Source organism: Ruditapes philippinarum, unplaced genomic scaffold (assembly GCF_026571515.1).
Source record: "Ruditapes philippinarum isolate M1 unplaced genomic scaffold, ASM2657151v2 ctg3785_1_1_1_1, whole genome shotgun sequence".
In the NCBI taxonomy this organism is placed as follows: domain Eukaryota; kingdom Metazoa; phylum Mollusca; class Bivalvia; order Venerida; family Veneridae; genus Ruditapes; species Ruditapes philippinarum.
The window spans coordinates 109,874-130,382 of record NW_026853198.1 but is presented as its reverse complement, the minus strand read 5'-3'; the positions used below and the strand labels follow the sequence as shown (position 1 = coordinate 130,382).

The 20,509-nt window shown below is 31.2% G+C and overlaps 1 protein-coding gene across 1 annotated transcript; it reads left to right on the top strand.

Annotated features, from left to right (window-relative positions):
* The first annotated feature begins 10,205 nt into the window (after positions 1-10,205).
* Positions 10,206-11,351, top strand: LOC132736068 (uncharacterized protein KIAA1958-like). The gene has a single exon (XM_060723117.1). The coding sequence runs from the start codon at positions 10,206-10,208 to the stop codon at positions 11,349-11,351; it is 1,146 nt and encodes a 381-aa protein (XP_060579100.1).
* The last annotated feature ends 9,158 nt before the right edge of the window (positions 11,352-20,509 follow it).

The window sequence follows — 20,509 nt, the reverse complement described above, 5'->3', positions numbered from 1 at the left end:
GATAGCCTTTGAGAAGTTTATGTCATGTTTATGTTTGACACAATTCCAAGAGTATCTTAGAATTACATGTACATTCTCATAAAATGTATGTCTTCAGAAAGAAACAATGATGCTTACCAGTATTCAGAAAAAAACTGAATACTGCAGTGACGGATGCATGAGTATTTATAACAAGCTTTTGCAAATTTATCAACCACTTTTACTTAGAAAACTGAAAACATATGTGTACACTCTGTTTGGCTCATCCCACAAACTGGTATGAGACCATCGTAAGGCTATATTGCCAAGTACAGCACAGGGATACAAGTTAGACGTGAGCTTGTCATTTTGGACTTTCCATGTATTTGCAAGAATCTGTTATTATCAAATTATTATAATAATTGTTTATTGAAATTATTTCATTTTAAGAAGTTCACACATAAATATGCAAAAAAAAAATGATTACCTAGTCAATATCTGTACCTGAAAATACATGTGTATTTAAAAAAAACAAGCTCTTTCTATTTTCTGTTCGGCATAATATGGGTTAGACATGTATTTGGTATAAACGAATAAAACAAACGCTTCATTATCAAGCGAAGGGTGCACATCTTTTGCTTACAACTGGTCACTCAGGTTTGAAAACGACAATAGATAAAGTAAACTTATTTCGAATATTTAGAACTATATGAAAGTTACAGTTACTTGTTTCCATAATACTGATTAAAATGACAAAGTACTGCAATACAGGTATGTAACGAATTTCATTGATCGCCCCTATACTAAGATCTATACAAAAGCACTTGCTATATTCATTTAAAACCACTATACATCATAAGATAAAATGCTCATATGAATCAATATAAATTGAAATCAGTTCAATAAATGATAGGAGTTTTCACAGTGCCAAAGCAAGTGGCAGAACTTGAAGTGGCTGCAGGCTTTGTTAATGAGAGCGTACTGATCTTGTGATGCTTTATACATCATTACCATATTACAATATTAGATGATTTGAATGTTATTTTGAAAATGTTGAAGTTCATCAAACAAGACAATATATGTTTCTATCAATACTGCATAGCTGTCCTAATGTGCATGTCCCAAGTCATGTTCCAATGGACACAAATATTATTGTGTTCAAGCGTTAGCCATTTTGTCGAGTTCGACACCATTTCCACCGTAGGGAACGTGTTACAGTATCGCGTTTTTCGGTTACAGTATAGAATTTTAAAGATGGAGGATTATTTGTTGGGAAGAGAGGTAGGTGATTTTTATTCCGGTCCATACTACAAGTAGTTTAGTTTCTAAAAGATGTTTTTGTGCTCTGCTTGTAAGGAACAGAATCCGGTATCTAGTCATATATTTCTTCAGACCCTGCACCGCAGATTTATCGCTATATTGTCTCATAAATATGCAGATTTGACAGTTTGAAAATTTGAATCGAGAGACCAACGCATTTTTCTGCAATTTCGACATTATTTATGCATGCCTAGAAAAAGTAAAGCTGCAAAACGTTAGTCCTTTATATTAGGAAACGTTTATAAAAGTAAATGACAAGTTAAACCTATTTTCCTGTTGGTAAAAAATGCGTTTGAAAAAGTAACAATGTTACAGTATAGAGCGAGGTAATTTGTGCAGGGTTACAGCATAGACCTAGCGATTTGTATCCGATTTTGTTACAGTTTATACCCAGATTTCGGTTACAGTTTAGACTTCGATATTTTCTATATAATTATACTAGGTAAAATGTATGAATGTTACATAGACTTTTAAATCTCTGTGAGCTTATTGGCCCGATGGCTATTCGTCCGTCTGTCGTACACATGCGTGTGCAATCTCATCCGCTCAGTAACTACTAGACTAAATGTGATGAAATTTACATGACTTTCTACCAATTAAGTTTTTCAAATGGTTTCGTTGCAATCGGGGTTCGAAGCCCCTAAAAAAATTTTCAAAAAGAAGCACAAATGTTTGTAATGCCTATTTCATCTCGAACAGCATTTTTTAAATCCAACATGAAAAACGTATTGAAACTCCTTGAAAAATTAATTTATTTTGTCATTATTAAAAAATTTAAAGTATTTTTTTTTAATTTCAGATAATTCTTTTAGCCATTTTTTCATGTGTTTGAATAGAAAAAGAAATATTTGAATATATATATGATAATAAATTAAAAAGGTTCAAAAAACAAATTTAATATCTTTTTTTCTTAGTGTACTATAGATAAAGGTTATATAATTTAGTATAGTCGGATAAAGGCCATTAAAACTTTAATTTTTCACCCTTTCATTAAAAACGCATTTTATTAATAAATCAAATCATGACTTTGGATTCTATCAAGCTAATTTACGGAAGGTCGGTGATTCTAGTCAGGCGCCCGTGTCTGAAATGTTTCACAAAGGGTATCTGGGGTCTTTTTTACAATAAAGCAGGAATGTTTTCACATGACCTCAGTGTCGTTGAAACTTAAAATCCAAGAAAGCCAAACGTAACAAAATAGAGTTAAACAAGAATCCCTAAAGAAATTCCAACACAAAACAAAATTGAAATGTTCATAAACCTTTTAAATACTTACAAAATACATTATGGAAGATGGAAATTCCAACTTAAAATGGAATTTAAGGTTGCAGTATTGCCCACATAAATACTTTTTAAACATTCTTAGGGTATTGCCTGCTTGTTAATTGTGTCTTTTGACAGCTTATCTATGGTATGTGCAGGCTTCATAACCTCCGATCCCCTCTCAGCTTATTTTCATTTAAGTTTAAGAGATCAATCATTGGGGCCATTCTCTTTAAGGACCACTTCGCAATTTTTAAACATTAGACTTTTTTCCCAGCTTTTCTTATAATGAAGTCAAAAAGAAAAAAACGTGTCAACATTAAGGTTAGAAATAACCGTGCTATATATACACAATCCAAACCCAGAATGTATAAAAAATCTACAACTCTTGCCATTATTTTAATTCTCTGCTGATGATCTAAAATTTGTTGAAGATCCCGGTGACTTTATTCTTGGCAGGTAAGACTTCCTCCCCAAATGAAAGGTTTAAATAAAACAAGCCTGCTTAATTTTGGTAAGTTTAATTCTATTTGATTTTGTTAAGGTTTTTCTTTTTTTCATTTTATTAAAAAAAATAGCAGATTATTTGATAAATGTTAAGGCTTATTTTCTGTAATATTAACAATTCATAAAAGACTTTGTTTTGAAACCCCAAAGTTCAACTTAGAAAAAATTACTTATTCTTGCAAAAATGTCAACAGTGAATACTTTTTAATTAAGATAAAATAGGAACCTAAAGTTTTTCTGTTTTAGGGAAACAAAAGTAAAATACAACCTTTCAAAAAATGTATTAAAAGAAAATGAGTTAAATTTTCAATAAAAATAATGATACCGAACTGATGTTTTAAAATTTTGAAAATTTTATCTACAACTGAAAAACAAAAAATCTGGGTATAAACTGTAAACAAAAATTATTCCAAGTCAGCATAGGATCTTATAGCTGTAACCCTGTGCAAAATTTTAATCCTTATATAAAATTGTTTATTAATTTTTCAAAAACGCAATTTTACTGACCAGGAAAAAAAGTGTTTAAAAAACGCTCTTTCATTTTCTGTATATAAACGTTTTCTAAAACAATAAAAACAACGTTCATTATAAGAATTGCACTTTTTTTTAGGCATGGTTCAATAATGTTTTTCGAAATGAGAAAAATGAAAGTTACAGTTCTTGTTTCCAAATTTTTAAACTGTCAAATCTGCAATAATATGAACAATTTAGAGAATAAATCTGCCTTTGCAGTCATTTAAAAATTTTAATATGATAAACTAGATTATAGATATTCTTGTTTTTACAAGTCCCAAAGCACAAAAACCCATCTTTTAGAGAGCTAACTACTAGTGGGCCTGAATAAATCATACCTCTCTTCTTTTAAATTTTTAATCCTCATTTGAAAATTTATGTCTTAACCTGAATATACGCAGATAACTTTTAACAGTTCCCAAACGGTTTGATGTTCGCACCTTTCGCTGTTGAATAAAGTGTACAACCACTTATGATAAGTTACTGTTAAGTTTTAAAAGTTAAAGTATTTAATATGATGTCTATGTTGTGATATAATACTGAAATTTTTTGGCGAGTACACAACTGTCAAATATAGTCTCACATAATTTCGCAGCTATATGCATTACCATAGAATCAGTACTGAATTGTATAATTAACAATCATGTCCATCTTGACAGAACTAGGGGGAAGGTATGGTCTTACAAAGCTATGAGTGTTAATGACCGTTGCTAACATTGTCACCCTCAAATAAATATTCAACATGCGAAGGAATTGTCAGTTGGACAAGGATATAAACCAGCTTTAACACCGCCAATACTGGATCTGTTCCGAACCGGTATATGCGCAGACATCTTTGACCACATGATCAATTCTACCCCCAAACATATACGCCTGAAAAGAAATATTCTTAAACCACATGTCTGAAATACATCTATAATAAACATCTCTGGTCGTGACAGTCAGATTCTCTGAAGGCAAAGTTAATACAATATTAAAACGTTACATCATTGTTATCGTTTATATCCCATCCTGCTGTAAGTGACTTGCATGAATTTAAATGAACATTGTTGTTATTTATATCAGTCTATAAGGTAACATCGATGTCCGTTACAAAGTAATTTTTACCAAGCATGGAAAGCTTTAGGGCACATTATGCTTAAGAATTTTTTTTGTATATTATTTGGAAATGCCAAAAATGTGTTTATATGAATTTAAATGATTTGAGTGATATTTCTTTCACGAAATAAATGTAGACGAATTGTAAACGAGATAATGCTAATTGAATGCACTTTTCATTTTTTCCAACGTTTTCAAAAAAAAATGTCATGAACAAGACTTATGATTATTGCTGATTGTCATGTACTTTTTAAAATATAATAATATGACTAGAGTATCTTTTTTCGAGTTTGATTTCTTTTAATAGCTTGTCATATCTGGTAACATGAGAATTTAACACACATTTTAGATATATTTCATTTTGTTATTTTTCAAAGTCATAATCTAAACGGGTTTTCTGGCATTATATTCACCGGAAAAAAGGTCCATACAATGACAACACTGCTGATTTTTCCCGCAAACCTTCAATGCTAGCGTTCGTCTCAAATGAATGCTGCATACAATGTAACAACGTGAAGATGATTTTATATTGATAATCCAAATTGTGCCAACAGTGACATTATATATCAAGTAATATTATTATACTAAGTACTTTAATTTATTTCAATTATTATCTACGGAGAAAAAGTTTTATGTCGCACCAACACTGTAAAGATGAAATGGCGACTGTCCAGCGACTAGTGGAAGACGACAGATGTCTCTATTTGCATTATCTCAAGCACGAACGTCACCTTAAGTGAACCAACAAAACTTAGTAAGCAAAGTCTACAGCTTCTTCACAGGGTATAATTCAAATTTCCTGGCAACAGCAGTCCTGAGCAAGTGGTTTGAAACCAGAGCGAAATTCAAAGTATTTGTTATTCACAGAATCAGAACGACGAGAAAAGCATTACCCGTATGCAATCTGTATTAAAATTTTATGCATTATAGCCATGCTATCTTAGTCGTCAGCCATGCTTTTGAGACAATGGTTTGACGGTGTGTAAGTTGGATATCGGCTATCTACATTGATCTTCCTGTTTTTAAGAGCTAGTCACGAATTCGTTGGACCACCTCAGGTCTTTTCTAAAAATATATCGTACTAGGCAATATCCTATACGTTTCGTTTAATAAATGCATTATTTCGAAACTTCTTTCCTCTTCACTATTTTGTCATATAACATCTCGTCGCATGAGAGGTGGTAATCAGACATTATGATATATTCAATTTGATATTACAATCAATTGAATACTTTGCTGTAAAACTTGATAGACAATATCATCATAGTCTAGACATACATTTTGTAAGACACTGATATTATTCAAATTCAATGTTTATGTGTCGGAATTCAATTGACCTTATACCGGTATTCCATATCTTTAATATTTGGATGGGAATGTAGACGTTCAAGTTCTTGTATTAGTAAGGCATCTCTATGAATCACTAAGTAGTGTTTTATTTAAGATTTTTCAGGAAGTCGATCTTTTTGCTTTTCTAAGCAAGGTAAATAATGTAATACATACAGAGGAGGAAATGTTGTTGTGTATGAACTTTAATATATTAAATATACTCCATGGTAAGGAATAACTTACTGACTTATTTTACAAATCAAATGCAACTGGCAACCTTGCATACTTATCAATAAAAAACACAATGTCAGTACTTGTACTTTAAGAAATGAATACAATATCATATGTATTGAAACATATATTTGATTAGGTATAAAACTTTCTAGTTTGATCGCAATGATATTACAAGAAAAGATATACCCATTTACTACACAATTATATATCTACAATCAGTCCACATTACTTACTGAACACACGGTATCTGACTCTTACTGGTATGGAGAACGCAGTTTTATTTAATAAACAATTACCTACATCATACTAAAATGCGACTGGTCATGGCATTGAATTTAAAAATGGATCCAAGACTGGGCATTTCTTATTAGGAAAGAAATTTCCCTGCACTGATACAATATCCTAGTACTATAAAATTGCCTACTGGTATTTTGAAGGGTTTTCAAGTTATGCTTCGGACAAGACAACGGGCGGACAGACGGACGGACAAGGCGGCGACTATATGCTCTTCCTTCGAGGAGCATGATATGCCTTGTACATCATTTTTATTTAATTATGCTTTTATAAGAAACATTTAATAAAGCATAAAGATACAATGAAAAGGGTTTTATTTCACAATTAACATTCATAATTTTCAAATAACAAAGTGTCCAAAATGCAATTGGCTTAGAGCGTCACTACATTGAACATTCTAAATGCAAAGTATCCAAATACATATATATATACAAATGATGATATATTAAAGCTTCTTTGTTTCCAACTCCATAATTGTTAAAGATAATGTGCTTAAGTTTAAAACAAATTACCAAAACAAGTAGATCTTTATTTTGATGAACTAAAACGCACGCCTTTGGTGTGTAGTAAAATTACAAAAGGTAATATCTGTATTTCATCGACATTATCATGCATTCTCAGCCGATTGCACATTCAATTGCCTTTCTCAAACTTGCCTCAACTCCTTTTTTAGCTCACCTGTCACAAAGTGACAGGGTGAGCTTTTGTGATCGCTTTTCGTCCGGCGTCCGTCAGACCGTCGTCCGTCCGTAAACTTTTACTTTAAATGACATCTCCTCATAAACCACTAAGCCAATTTCATCCAAACTTCACAGGAATGTTCCTTTGGTGGTCACCTTTGAAAATTGTTCAAAGAATTTAATTCCATGCAGAACTCTGGTTGCCATGGCAACCGAAAGAAAAAACTTTAAATGTCTTCTTTTAAAAAACCATAAGAGCTAGAGCTTAGATATTTGGCATAAAAGCCCTGGGGTCAAAATTGGCCCCGCCCCGGAGGGTCATTTTTTTTCCCTATATGCATATAGTAAAAACTTAAAAAATCTTCTTTTAAAGAACCAAAAGAGTTAGAGCTAATATATTTAGCATGAAACATGTTCTAATAAGTGTCCACCAAGTTTGTTCAAATGAAAGCCCTGGGGTCAAATTTGGCCCCGCCCCGGGGGTCATTGATTTTCCCGATATGCATATAGTAAAAACTTAAAAAATCTTCTTTTAAAGAACCAAAAGAGTTAGAGCTAATATATTAAGCATGAAACATGTTCTAATAAGTGCCTACCAAGTTTGTCCAAATGAAAGCCCTGGGGTAAAAATTGGCCCCGCCCGAGGGGGTCATTGATTTTCCCTAAATGCATATAGTAAAAACTTAAAAAATCTTCTTTTAAAGAACTCAAAGAGCTAGAGTTTAGATATTAAGCATGAAACATCTTCTAGTAAGTGTCTTCAAAGTTTGTTCAAATAAAAGCCCTGGGGTCAAAACTGGCCCGGCCCAAGGGGTGTCATTGTTTTTAACTATATGTGTATAGTAAAACTTAAAAAAAATCTTCTTTTAAAAAGCTAGAGCTTAGATGTTTAGCATGAAACATCTTCTTATGGGTGTCTACCAAGTTTGTGCAAATAAAAGCCCTTGGGTTAAAATGGCATTGCAACGTTGGGGGGTTGGGGGGTTGGGGGGCCTATATACAGGTGAGCGACCTCAGGGCCATTATGGCCCTCTTGTTATTTGTTCCTGGTGTTCTGACATCAAGTTTATGGTCTCCGACATGTTTTATATAATTCAAATTATTCAGTAGAGAAATATACTAATTAAGTTAACATGATAAATTTATTACTTATTTAATATCACGAAAGGTTCAGTTGTCAGACAGAATAATTTAAAGAACATCAGATTCTGTCAGATGAAATTTCTGTTTTGCACTTGGATAAACTTCATATAATTCAATGTAATATTCTTCAGTTATGAACTAGAATAACGGAAAACATACAATGAGGTTAACAAACTAACACACAGATCAAAGGGAAGATTATTCGTGAAATAACGGTGACATAATTGTTAGCATTTAAAATTATAAGCAATGTAAATGTAACAGCAGCAATGAAAAACGGGGGGAAAACACCGACAAATTTTAAGCATAATTGTAAGTTAATGAAATAACATAATTTATGGAAGATATATTATTATAAATAGTTATTATTATTGTTAAAACTTTTTATCTTTTTATAGCGAACAGTGGTTTTATCAATCCAAAACTTAGTGTACACATAAATATCTGGACAACAAGACGGCACAAATTATGCTATGAACCTCAATTATGATAGAATAATCGTACTATGTCTCTGTACATATTAATTGACGAGTTAATTTATTCCTACAGCGATATGTTGAGGCTTATCATATTTCAATTAAACATGTTGCTGTGCGTATAAGCTTTATCTACATATTATTGTTAAATCGTTACGTAGCAAATTTGCGAGTTTGGGAGAAAAACATTGATAAGTATAGGGGAGGCACACTGGTATTGTGTAGCGAGAATAGTATAATGTTGTTGGGAAGGGTTTTATCTGTTTGGTAAAATATTTTTGGTTGATATTCAATGGTAGGATACTACGTCATCGCACACTTGCTAAATGCTCCCACTTGGACCATTTTTTCGTCGACTCAAAGGTTAAATACAATTTTATTATAAGAAAACCTTATTTATTATATATTTCGGGAGAAGTCCGAGTGGGAGCATTCAGAGAAAAACACTTATCCCGTTTTCAGGCCTAAACCAGGCAATAAATCTATTAACTTTTTTTTACAATTATCTCAAGTACTATAGCCATTCGTTGGTGCGATGTCGTAGTATCCTACCATTGATATTGGTGGAGTTGTATTGGGTCATTTTGTCTTGTCGAGATCATATAAGTTGATGCCCTGGTTTTAAGGATATCTGTAAATATTAGGTGTTTCAGTTTAAGTTGTTTTCTGATGCTGAATAGACTTTGTGAAATTATTTTTGCTGATTGAATGTTTGTGGTTTATACTGTATCTTACAGTTGTAAAATTATTCATTTTGCGTTCTTAATTTTGTGGCGATTTTTTGTATTGTTGATCATAAGTTGATTAAAGTTTGGGCCCGACAGTTGTCTAGTATTGATTCATATCAAATATGTAAACGTGAAAAGATATTTCATATAAGTAAATGAAAAATTATGTGTGTTTGTTTTGGATGTGAATATGAGTTCGTTGTTTTGGATGTATATGAGGATCAGAGTTTGTTGTAGTAAGGTAATGACTTCTGAATTAAAAAATAACACAATCGTGAAATAAACATATTTATTATATACTTTAAGATGAAATATTGAGAAATATTGATGAATTAAAATGCGTATTTTCATCTTCCGTATTTTCACTATAAAAATTTATTTTTCACTGCAGTGAAACATATTTTCCGTATTTTCACTGGTGTTTTGCCGGACTACTTTCTTCTAAATTCACAGTAGATTAATATTTTTTTTTTAAAAAAAGGAAAAAAAAAATTATAATAATTTTATAATCAAAAACAATTCAGTACAAAAAAGAGTGTCCCTTTAACAAATTTCTGTTCTATTTAGTTCTATTCCTTACATAAAATCTGTATCAATAGATGCTTATTAGACTAATAGTAGCTATGTCAAAAGCTTGAAAATCAGTTTTTGTCTTCTGCAAAATGTCACAAGAAAGCAACATTGAGTTAGACATTGAAATAGACAATGAAGAAGATGAGTTCTTGGCTAACATTGATTTTCATTTGATTGAGGCAGCTATGATCTTGCAACAGGATGATGAATCAGTTCCAAATAATGTCAATGAGAATGAACCGGTAGTTCATCCTACTGAACAAAATGAAGATGTCAGCAACACAATAAATATTGGTAATCCACGATTTGTTACTTCAAACACAGAAGTTGTTGATAAATTTCTTGAAGATGGCATTAATAAGAACACTAAAGTTAAAACTGACCAAGACATTAAATTATTCCAAGAATTTTTGGTTTCTGTGGCTGAAAGTAGGCCAATTCTTCAAATCCCTCCTGAAGAGTTATCTGCCTATGTCAGTAATTTCATCTATGCAGTAAGGAAAAAAGATGGCCAGGAATATGAGCCAAACTCTCTCATATCAAAGTTCCAAAGCATTCAAAGGTTCCTCAATGTGAATCAATATGGCTTCTCACTATCAAAAGATCAGGTTTACCAGAAATGTAAGCAGGTGTTGAAAGCAAAAACAAAACACTTCAAATCACAAGGAAAGGGTAATAACCCAAATGCTGCTGCTGCCATAACATCCGACGATTTAGAGAAATTCTATGCAGCTGACCAGCTTGGTGAAAACAATCCTAGAGCACTTCAAAATTCAATGTGGTTTATTTGCACCAATTTATTTGATATGCGGACTGGCACAGAGGTTCATTCTCTTTGTTGGGGAGATGTAAAGTTGATGTCTGATGATGATGGCTCCGAATATCTAATGTATAGTCAGGAGTGCCAAACTAAAACTAGGACTTGGGCTGATCCTCGTGATACAAGAAAATTAAAGCCAAGAGCTTATGAAGTTATTGAAAATCCGGCACGTTGTCCAGTGGCTTTGTATAAGCAATTTGCTAAAAGCCGTCCAGAAGCAATGTTGGAGCCAAACTCTCCATTCTCCATAACTGTAGCTTCTAATGTACCTGAAAATGGAAAACTTTGGTATAAGAAATGTGCCATGGGGATTAACAAAATATACAGCATAATGAAGGATATGAAGCATGCAGCAAACATAGATAAGCCAAATTTAACACCATACAGGCAAGTAATAAATAAAAATTGCATTTAAACATTTTATTAATAGGAAAAAAAGTTTTAATATTTCATATTTTCACAATGTTAAACCTACTGTATACAAATTAGAAAAATTATATAAAAAAATTTTTTGAATTAAATTAAACAAACTTTCATTTCAATTCTTAATTAAAACAAACTGTGGCATGTATTAAACTACTATTTAACCATAAATCTTGTTTTATATATTTGAAAAATCATGCAAAAATAACTTTTACAACTTTCTTTAACGTAAATCAGAGAAATTTTCTTTAAAATATATTTCAATAAAATAAAAAAACAGAAAAAATTCAATTTAACCGTCCTCACTGTTTTATTAATTTGAAAGTTTGTGCGAACATTATTACGGTAGATTTACTATTAGAATTACATTTGAAACCAAGCCGACACCAAAATTCCTCATACGTAATTTTTTAAATTCTAAAAAATGATATACATGAAAAAATGATTACATAAAATAAGGTGTTCTATATGTCATCAAATATCTATAATATTTCTTTATTTTTTTTAATTAATGAATTTTCAATTACATTAAAGGCTGCTAGCTTCTGTTGTTTAATAATTAGATTTAAAAATATTGTGATTGACTTAAAAAATTTGATTGACTTTGCTTAAAAATTTAATGAATAAAAAAATTAAAATTAATTATTTACAGTGTAAGGAAAGGGATGGTTCAGACATTAAATGATGCTGGCGTTGCACCCAACCACATCATTTAGATTAGTGGCCAGAACTATTTTTAGAGCGTTATAAATAAAAAAAACAGCTACAGTCGTTGTGCAGTTCAGGCAATACACAAAATTAAAGGGGAAGTCTTGTCAATCGTACGGTTGAAAATGAAAAAAAGTATAAAATAAACAGAAAATTCAAGTTTTTTCTTTAAATACGTAATTCATTTTCATCTCGTGGTATGAAAATTTTCATATTTCACTCGTGGCTACCGCCACTCGTGAAATATTTATTTTCATACCACTCAATGAAAATAAATTACGTATTTAAAGAAAAAACTGGAATATCCTCTATTTCCTCTTTACAAAGCGCAGCAGACGATATAAATAGAAAAGTTAATTTCTTCGACATGATTAATAGAAAAAAATCATCCTGTATCCGGAATGATATTTCAAAGAAAGTTATGTGCATATTGGAAGAATGAAACCGATACACTAGTGGTTGACGGATCCAAAAATGTACACACATTATCACAAGGTACCAAAATAAAAACCAGATGGAAGTGTTTTAAAGTATGATAACTAGTACATCCAAAGGAAATATATCCGATGGCGGAAAGAGGGGCTGACTGCAGTCGATCTGAAAATGTCAAAATATCAAAGTTTATGATACATTTCGTTTAATTATAAATAGTTTAGGTATTTAAAGAGAGATTTTGAATTGTCAGATTGACGAAAACATTGCGCATTTTTTCTACAAGCATTCTTAATCAATGCTAGTACAATTCAATGGTAACAAATGCAATCCATTGCTTATTACCAAAAGAAAAGAATCTTTTTCTTCACATTCTCTTGATATCTGGTATACATGTAGTCTGACTCCTGCAGTATTGGACAACGTGGCAATGCTCTATGCCAAATATAAAGAGGCCACGTTGTCCAATACTGCAGGATTAGATTTCAGGTCTGTTGTTTATCCTCTTCCTGTTTACCTTATTAGTTAAATTTTCGGCATTAATAGTCAGTTGTAAAATAATTTCGTAACACCACAGTCTCATGAATGATATATGGTATGCAAACGCATCTCGGCCTTTTCTGGTTTTGACCCATTTTATTCATAAATTGTACAGAAATAAGTTTTAAATTACATTGAAGTAACGGTAATATTCTAATAGGCTAAGAAAAAGAAGAGTAATAATGTTTAACGAATATGCCTGAGATGTGAAATTTAGTTAAATCATTATGTCTGAACGAGATTTGTTTGAAAAGGTTGTGTTTTCCCATTGTGAGGGTAGTGACATTAGTTAAATTGGTAGAGCTTACTATTTTGTCCAACACAGATCGGATAACGTTATTCTGACGATATTTACTTTTTAAACATTTTCTTTATTTTTTTAATTTATTTTAATTTAAACACACTTTTATAGTGAGAACAAACCAATATACATACATTTAAAAAGAACAGTTAAGGCTTGAAATAAAAAGTTTTCTCGTTTGACGTGTGTATTAACTAAAGCAAAGTATTTATTTGAATATGATGGAATTAAAGAGATTTGTTAAATAAAAAAGTAAAAGCCTTTACTCATAAATGATCTAAAACGCGACACTTGAATTCACTTGAAGAGAAAGCGCCTCAGTTGGAAGAAAGCAATTAAAATGAGTTTATTCTAGTAGTCTGACGATGACAGGGAACTGACCAACTGTAATTGGGATATCAATTGGATGAATAGTAACAATATAAAAATTAACCTCAACTTGTGATATTAGAAGACGTGTTGTATTGAAAGTAAAAACCGAAAGATGCCTTTAAGTAACAAAAAAAGAATAGTTGAAATATACACAATGCTTTGCTACATATTACATAATAAACTGTTGATGTATTTGACCTACTTTAGGGAAAAGTACATACACAATGCCTTTTGATGTGAACTCCCTTTGGAAAAAATGTTCTATTTGTACAAAAGTGAGCTGGATATGTCACTCGCAGGTTTTTAGAACAATTAAGACTATAAACGGTGTTTATTCCTTGTGCAATTCAATCAGAGCGTCATTTCTTGATGGCAAAAATCAGAATAGCTTTGTACTTATAATGATTCTTTGAATGAATGTAATATGATTATTTTAAATACACTATCCTGTTAACTTACAGGAACCTGTCTGAGTAATGTTAAATGTAAGAAGTGCAAATAAAGGTAAATATTTAAATCATATTCAAATTCAATGGCTATAACTCTGTGTAAGGGATTATATTCTCTAGCAAAGGTCTTTAGATTTATTACTTGTGTATTCTAAATTGAATTATTTTGAAAATGTCACCATTTTCATGTTCACGTTTATTCTGGGTTACAGGGGCGTGTTTATTATACCATTTTTTGCGTTCCTTTGAGGTTCTAAAGAACTGGAAAAAAGTGTTGTCCATTTATCATTATGTACTTTATATTTAAAACCGTGATATTAATTATGTATTAAAGACGTTTACGTTAGTATTTTGTGCGCATCGTTATGTGCATCAAAGGGAGATAATCACGGATAATAAATCTTCTAAAAGAAAAAAAGTCGAATAGTAGTCTGATAACTGTATACAATTTTGGCTTCAAAACAAATAATGAATAATTGCTACAAAATAAATATTTCTAAATGTATAGGAGGAGATTGAGTCAAAAGAATATCAGCATAAGATTGTTCCTACCACTAGTATGACAACATTTGTGATGATTCCGCGGGCGTTTCCGTAATGACGAAAGTGAGTAGCAAATCAGGTAGACAAAGAAGTTTAAGATGATAAAAATGATAACAAATATTTAAGAAATGTTCCAATTTTCATTTTCATTTTTTTCTGAATACTTACTTCGGTACTTCGTATATTTGTCGATTGAAGAAATGATATTGCCTTATATAACTTGATTTTTAAACATGTTTGTTGTATGAGCATCTGGTCTTACACTGATATTTCTAAAACAACGTAATTATTTTGACAGTTGGTAATGCGGTAACCATGGGAACTGCCCGTATACAAAAAATCAAACACGTCAGCAAGTTTATTTTTCTTTTTAAATTTAATAAAAAAAAACAGCTTATGTATCGAAAACGCAGAAAATTATATGACAATTTTTTTTTATATCTTTCATTATTTTTGAAATTCATGCTTATTTTAACATTTATCTTTTATTTTTTTATTATTATTGTTGTTGTTGAGTTTAGAAGCATGGACAACTCATCTTTTAAAGAAATACGTTCGAATTATCCTTTCTGCATACAGAATTTATGGATAGTATTGCATAAAATTGGCTGTTTCTCCTCTATTGCCTACGTTATAATGGGACCAAAACCATGTGGTAACATAATCACGCGCTCTTGTTAAAGCCCGATTTTACATTGGCGCAATACATACAGGGCCCAGTTAACAAACAAACAAACATGACGATTTGGCTTATTTGCTAAAGAGATATGCGCTCTTGTTTTATTGAAATTATTGATTTTTTTGAGGGCCTTAATCACATAACGGCGAGCAGCATTGAAGTATATATGCTGGAAAAACGGCGGCGTAGTGGCCCTTTCTAAGAAACCAACAGTTGTCAATGTAAACAAATTTCTGTCATTCAGTAAATTAGAGTTGATTTTTTTATTAACTTGTATGCTTGAGTTGAAAAAAAACGATTCTGATTTGCCTGATCTTTTAAAACATTTTTAAAACATGTTTAATTGCTTCAGTAACGTCCAAGCACAATGATTTAATGTAATATGTGATTTGTGTTAAATCTGTTTTATAATTTTATGCTATAATAGCGTCAACGCATGTTCAGGTTGTGTTATATTTTGATATTTACGGTTACCGTTTGCAAAAAAATCCGACACGTCAACATAAAATTTTCTTTTTGTTTTTGAACTCGTCATTAAATTTAACTAATCATACAAAAGAAATAGAAAATTCTTTCATTTTTTTTGATATTGTTAATAGATTTATAGAATTTATATATTCATTGAATGTTTATTTTTCCATTTTGTTCAGTTAAAAAGCTTGAAAAACTCATGTTTTTTAAAGAATATATTCAGATTATCATTTGCTCCTTACAAACTCATAAAATAAAATGACCTTTGTATAAAATTGTGCTTGTTGCAGGTATTAAGCTGTCATATAAATGTTTATTATTAAATAAAGTGTGGCTATTTGACAGTTTTTCTTTATACAGTTACCATGGAAACTGCCACTTTACAAACAAACGCGTCGACATATGGTTTTCTTTCTTAATTTTGAATTCAAAACTACATTTTACTTATCATACAATGAATTTCTAAAATTTTATGTAAGGATTAAATTTTTCTGATAAAATGTCTTTGAATATCTTTAAGCCGATGAAACGCGTTGTAAATGATTCATTTGTCAATGCAAAGGCGCTGAAAAAATGATCCATTCAAAGTTGACATGCATTCTTTATCAAAGTCATAAAACATCTAAGATTTGTGCACAAGCTAAGGCCAAATAATTTGAATATGAAAACAAGTTTAAAATTAATCACACAGGAGGCATGGCATTCTTTCAACGTCGTATTTTGAAAGTTTTAAAGTCACCCAAGACACAGATTCCAATCAATTTATTAATTATTTAGTTATCATTCGATAGTGATTCACAGTTTGGCAATGATTTTATTTTAAAATATTAGCTTAGAAATTACATATCAAACGTCTGAAACAAATGCTTGTTTATGATTGGCTATCTTTTCCCTGCGATATCAATAAGTATTCCTGTAATTTGACAAAAAATATTTTCCAACATTTGCAATAGCTACCGATTCAACAAGTTCGTCGTGGACATATATGCACATTTAAACAATTTTTAGCGTTCTGTACTATTCGTTAGCGTGTTTGAATAGAATATTGCGAACATTCTTTACAACAGTATATCACATATTGATAAATTGAAACTTTTTATTTTTGGCACGTTTTCCGAATTTTCGTTTGCAGTTTTCGCGCTAGAAGATATCAATTTATGTATCATAGACATAGTATCAGTTATTTTAAATTGTAATTCATAAAATTGACGTGTCTTGTTTATATTTCACCATATTGAAGATATTCGCGTAATATCTTCTTGATAAATATCCTTCATGAAAATCGTTTTATGTATTCCTTGTTAACAATTAAGCACATGATCGTTACTATTTCAAAATGTTGCAGAAAATTTACGTTTAATTTCCTTTGCCTTTCTGATATCTAACGCGAAATTTCAAACATATCCCCGTACATTTAATCAATGATGTTATATTTTCGATCCTTGAAGATCGTTCAGCACGACATTATTGTTGTGCTAGTGGTATTTTTTGTTTAAACATTTCGGCATTTTTCTAGTTAAGTAGTTCCAATATTCCTAATTGAATGATGTTGAATCTCCCTAAGGATATGTTGCCTGCTTTTTAAATTTGTCTTTTGACATCGTATCTGTGATATGCAGGCTTCATAACCTCTGATCCCCTTTCAAAATTCAATTTTAATAAGTTCCGCCCATTGTTTTCTCGTTTAGGGCAGACGCTTTTTATTACTTGAGACCATACGCCGTTTTTTCATGGAATGGCACGGAAGTGTCACATTGAAGTTTCCATGATCACCGCCGTATGAACACATCTGCGGATGTTTCCAAATTCAAAACTTTACTATTTCATGTTTAAATGTTGAACACTGCTTAAGCTGGTGCTAAGAGCGTGGGCGGTAACTTGCACTTTCCAGTACCGTCCATGAACAGACTCAATTGATTTAAACATATTTTATTGCCAAAAATAAGACATATACATACATGTAGACAGTTACAATACAATGACATGACATATTTGGCAAAAGGGTTGACCCACAAGTTCTCTCAACATTAGCAACGGGTCTTCCCTGATGCAATGAATTACAATAACTTATTTTACAAGAATGACTATCAGTTAGATAAAAGTAACAAAACTCACACATATATAGTACTTGGCTTTAAAAATGATTTAAGGTAAGAAAGAGCAATAAAAATGATTAGGTGTACATGCTCTCTAGCTTGAATGGTATATAACGATGTGAACTGATTTTTATATATTTGCGTTACAATGACTTAGACAACATGTACATTTGCTGAATATAACAAAAACAAAAATAGATTTTGAGAAAATGAAATATAGAAGAAAAAAATAGAAGAAGAAAGGAAAGAATCTTGTCTATTGTTTTGCAAAAATGAAAGAAAAATACATTAATATTTATTGGGATTGTGCTGGTTTGTTTTCAAAATCAAAAGCGTTTGCTTACTTTTATGAAATGCTGAACAGTCAAAAATATTTTATTATTCTTTTCTATAGACAACTCTTTGTTACCAACTAAAAGTAATTGGACATTTAAAGGGTGAAATTGCCTTAATTCGTTAAAAATATCAATTCTCTCATTTCGATATTTCGGACAAGTAAACAAAAAATGGTAAACATCTTCTATCTCATAGCCGCACGAACAATTTGCATCCTGTGACAAATGATTGCAGAATAAGTGGAAATTTAAGTTATTGCATGCATTTCTCAGTCTGCAGTGTAAAACTGAGAGTTTTCTTTCACCTGTAAGGTACCATTTTGGAGTGTCTGTAGATCGAAAGATTGATTTCTTTAATAGAGATTTAAAATGTGACAGAGTTTCTACAGATCTTGTTTCAGGTTGCAAGTTGTTTCATAGCATTACGGACGAAGGCACAAAAGAAGAAGAAAATATATGAGTCCGTCTGTTTAAAGTTGCAAAGTCTTCTGAGTTTCTAAGATTGTATGGTGTTGTATTATGAACTCTTTTTGGAAAAATATTACTTAAATAATCAGGAACGTCTCCATTATGAATTCTATATGTTAAAATAAGTTTTTGGTACGTTCTTCTATCAGATAGTGAGAGCCATTTAATTTCTTTATATAAATTTTGGAGAGAAACTGAACGGGTTAGGCCGCTTACGATTCTGGCTGCCTCATGCTGTATTTTATCTAACGTATCTTTTTCATAATTTGTACACCCATCCCAGACTACAGAAGCATATTCTAAAAGAGGTCTAAGAAATGAAATGTAAATTTGGTTTAGGGTTTCCCTGTTAAGGGAATATTTCAGTTTTTCTCATTGTACCTAGTAATTTAGAAGCCGATTATGTTATACTTTTAATATGATTGTGCCATTTTCCATTAGAACTAAAAGTTAAGCCTAAATGTTTATGACTTTCAACAAATTTTACCGGTATGCTATCAAATTGTAATTTTGGATTGTGAACGTTGGATTGCAAAGTAAAAATAATCGCTTCTGTTTTGTTAGGATTAAAATCTACAAGCCATTTTTTAGACCATAAGTTTATCAAAGCTAAATCATGATTAATAATTCCTTCTAGATCGAATATTGATGATGTTGTACAAGACAAAGAGGTGTCGTCTGCAAATAAACGAGTTATACATAGCAAATTTTCTACAATATCATTAACGTAAACAAGGAAGAATAACGGCCCAAGCACCAAGCCTTGGGGGGGGGGGGTACCCCTGCGTTTACAGACAGTGGTTGTGATAAAGAAGACCCTACAAAGACCGTTTGACTTCTATTAATTAGATAACTTTCGATCCATTTCAACAAGTTACCTTTGATACCATTTTTCTGAAGTTTCAGAAGTAAACCCTTGTGCCATACTCTGTCAAACGCTTTAGATATGTCACAAAACACTACACAAGTAAATGTTCTATCATCTAAAGATTTAACTATTTGGTGATATATATCTTATAATTGAAAAATCGTTGAATGACCTTGAAGGAACCCTGACTGTTTTGAATAAATCAAATTATTGGCTATTAAATGATTGTTTATATGTTTATAAACAATTCTCTCCATTAATTTTCCTATACAACTTAATAAAGAAATCGGACGATAATTTGAAGTTCAATTTGTATCACCTTTCTTAAAAAGAGGCATTACAATAGCAGATTTCCATATGGAAGGAAATATACACTCTGCTAGTGACCTATTTAGTCATAAACATAGGGGTTTACACACAGTACTACATATATTTTTGAGCAATTTATGACTAATAAGATCTTCACCGACTGCCTTATTAACATCTAAATTCCTTATAATATCAATTATTTCGTTTTCGGTTATAGCTATTTCAGAAATATTAGAATGCGTGTAATCATCTAAAGTGGGAAGGGTCTTATCCGTATCGTTTGAATGAGAAATGGACGCAAAATATTGGTTTAAGCAATTGGCCTTCTCTAAGTCTGAGAAATATAATGATTCTGTTCCATCGTTATTTGTAGTCTTCAAAGGCGGAATAATTTCTGAAGATCTTTCTGTTTTTATGAACTGGCGTATTAACTTCCAATATTGTTTAGGATTATTTGCATTTGTTTCTATTAAAGTGTTCTCTAAATTAGAATAAAACTTTTCTTTGGCATTTTTCTTTAGATTGTTTACTTTGTTCCTTAAATGTTTATACATTGTCCAATGGTTAGTATTTTTTGTA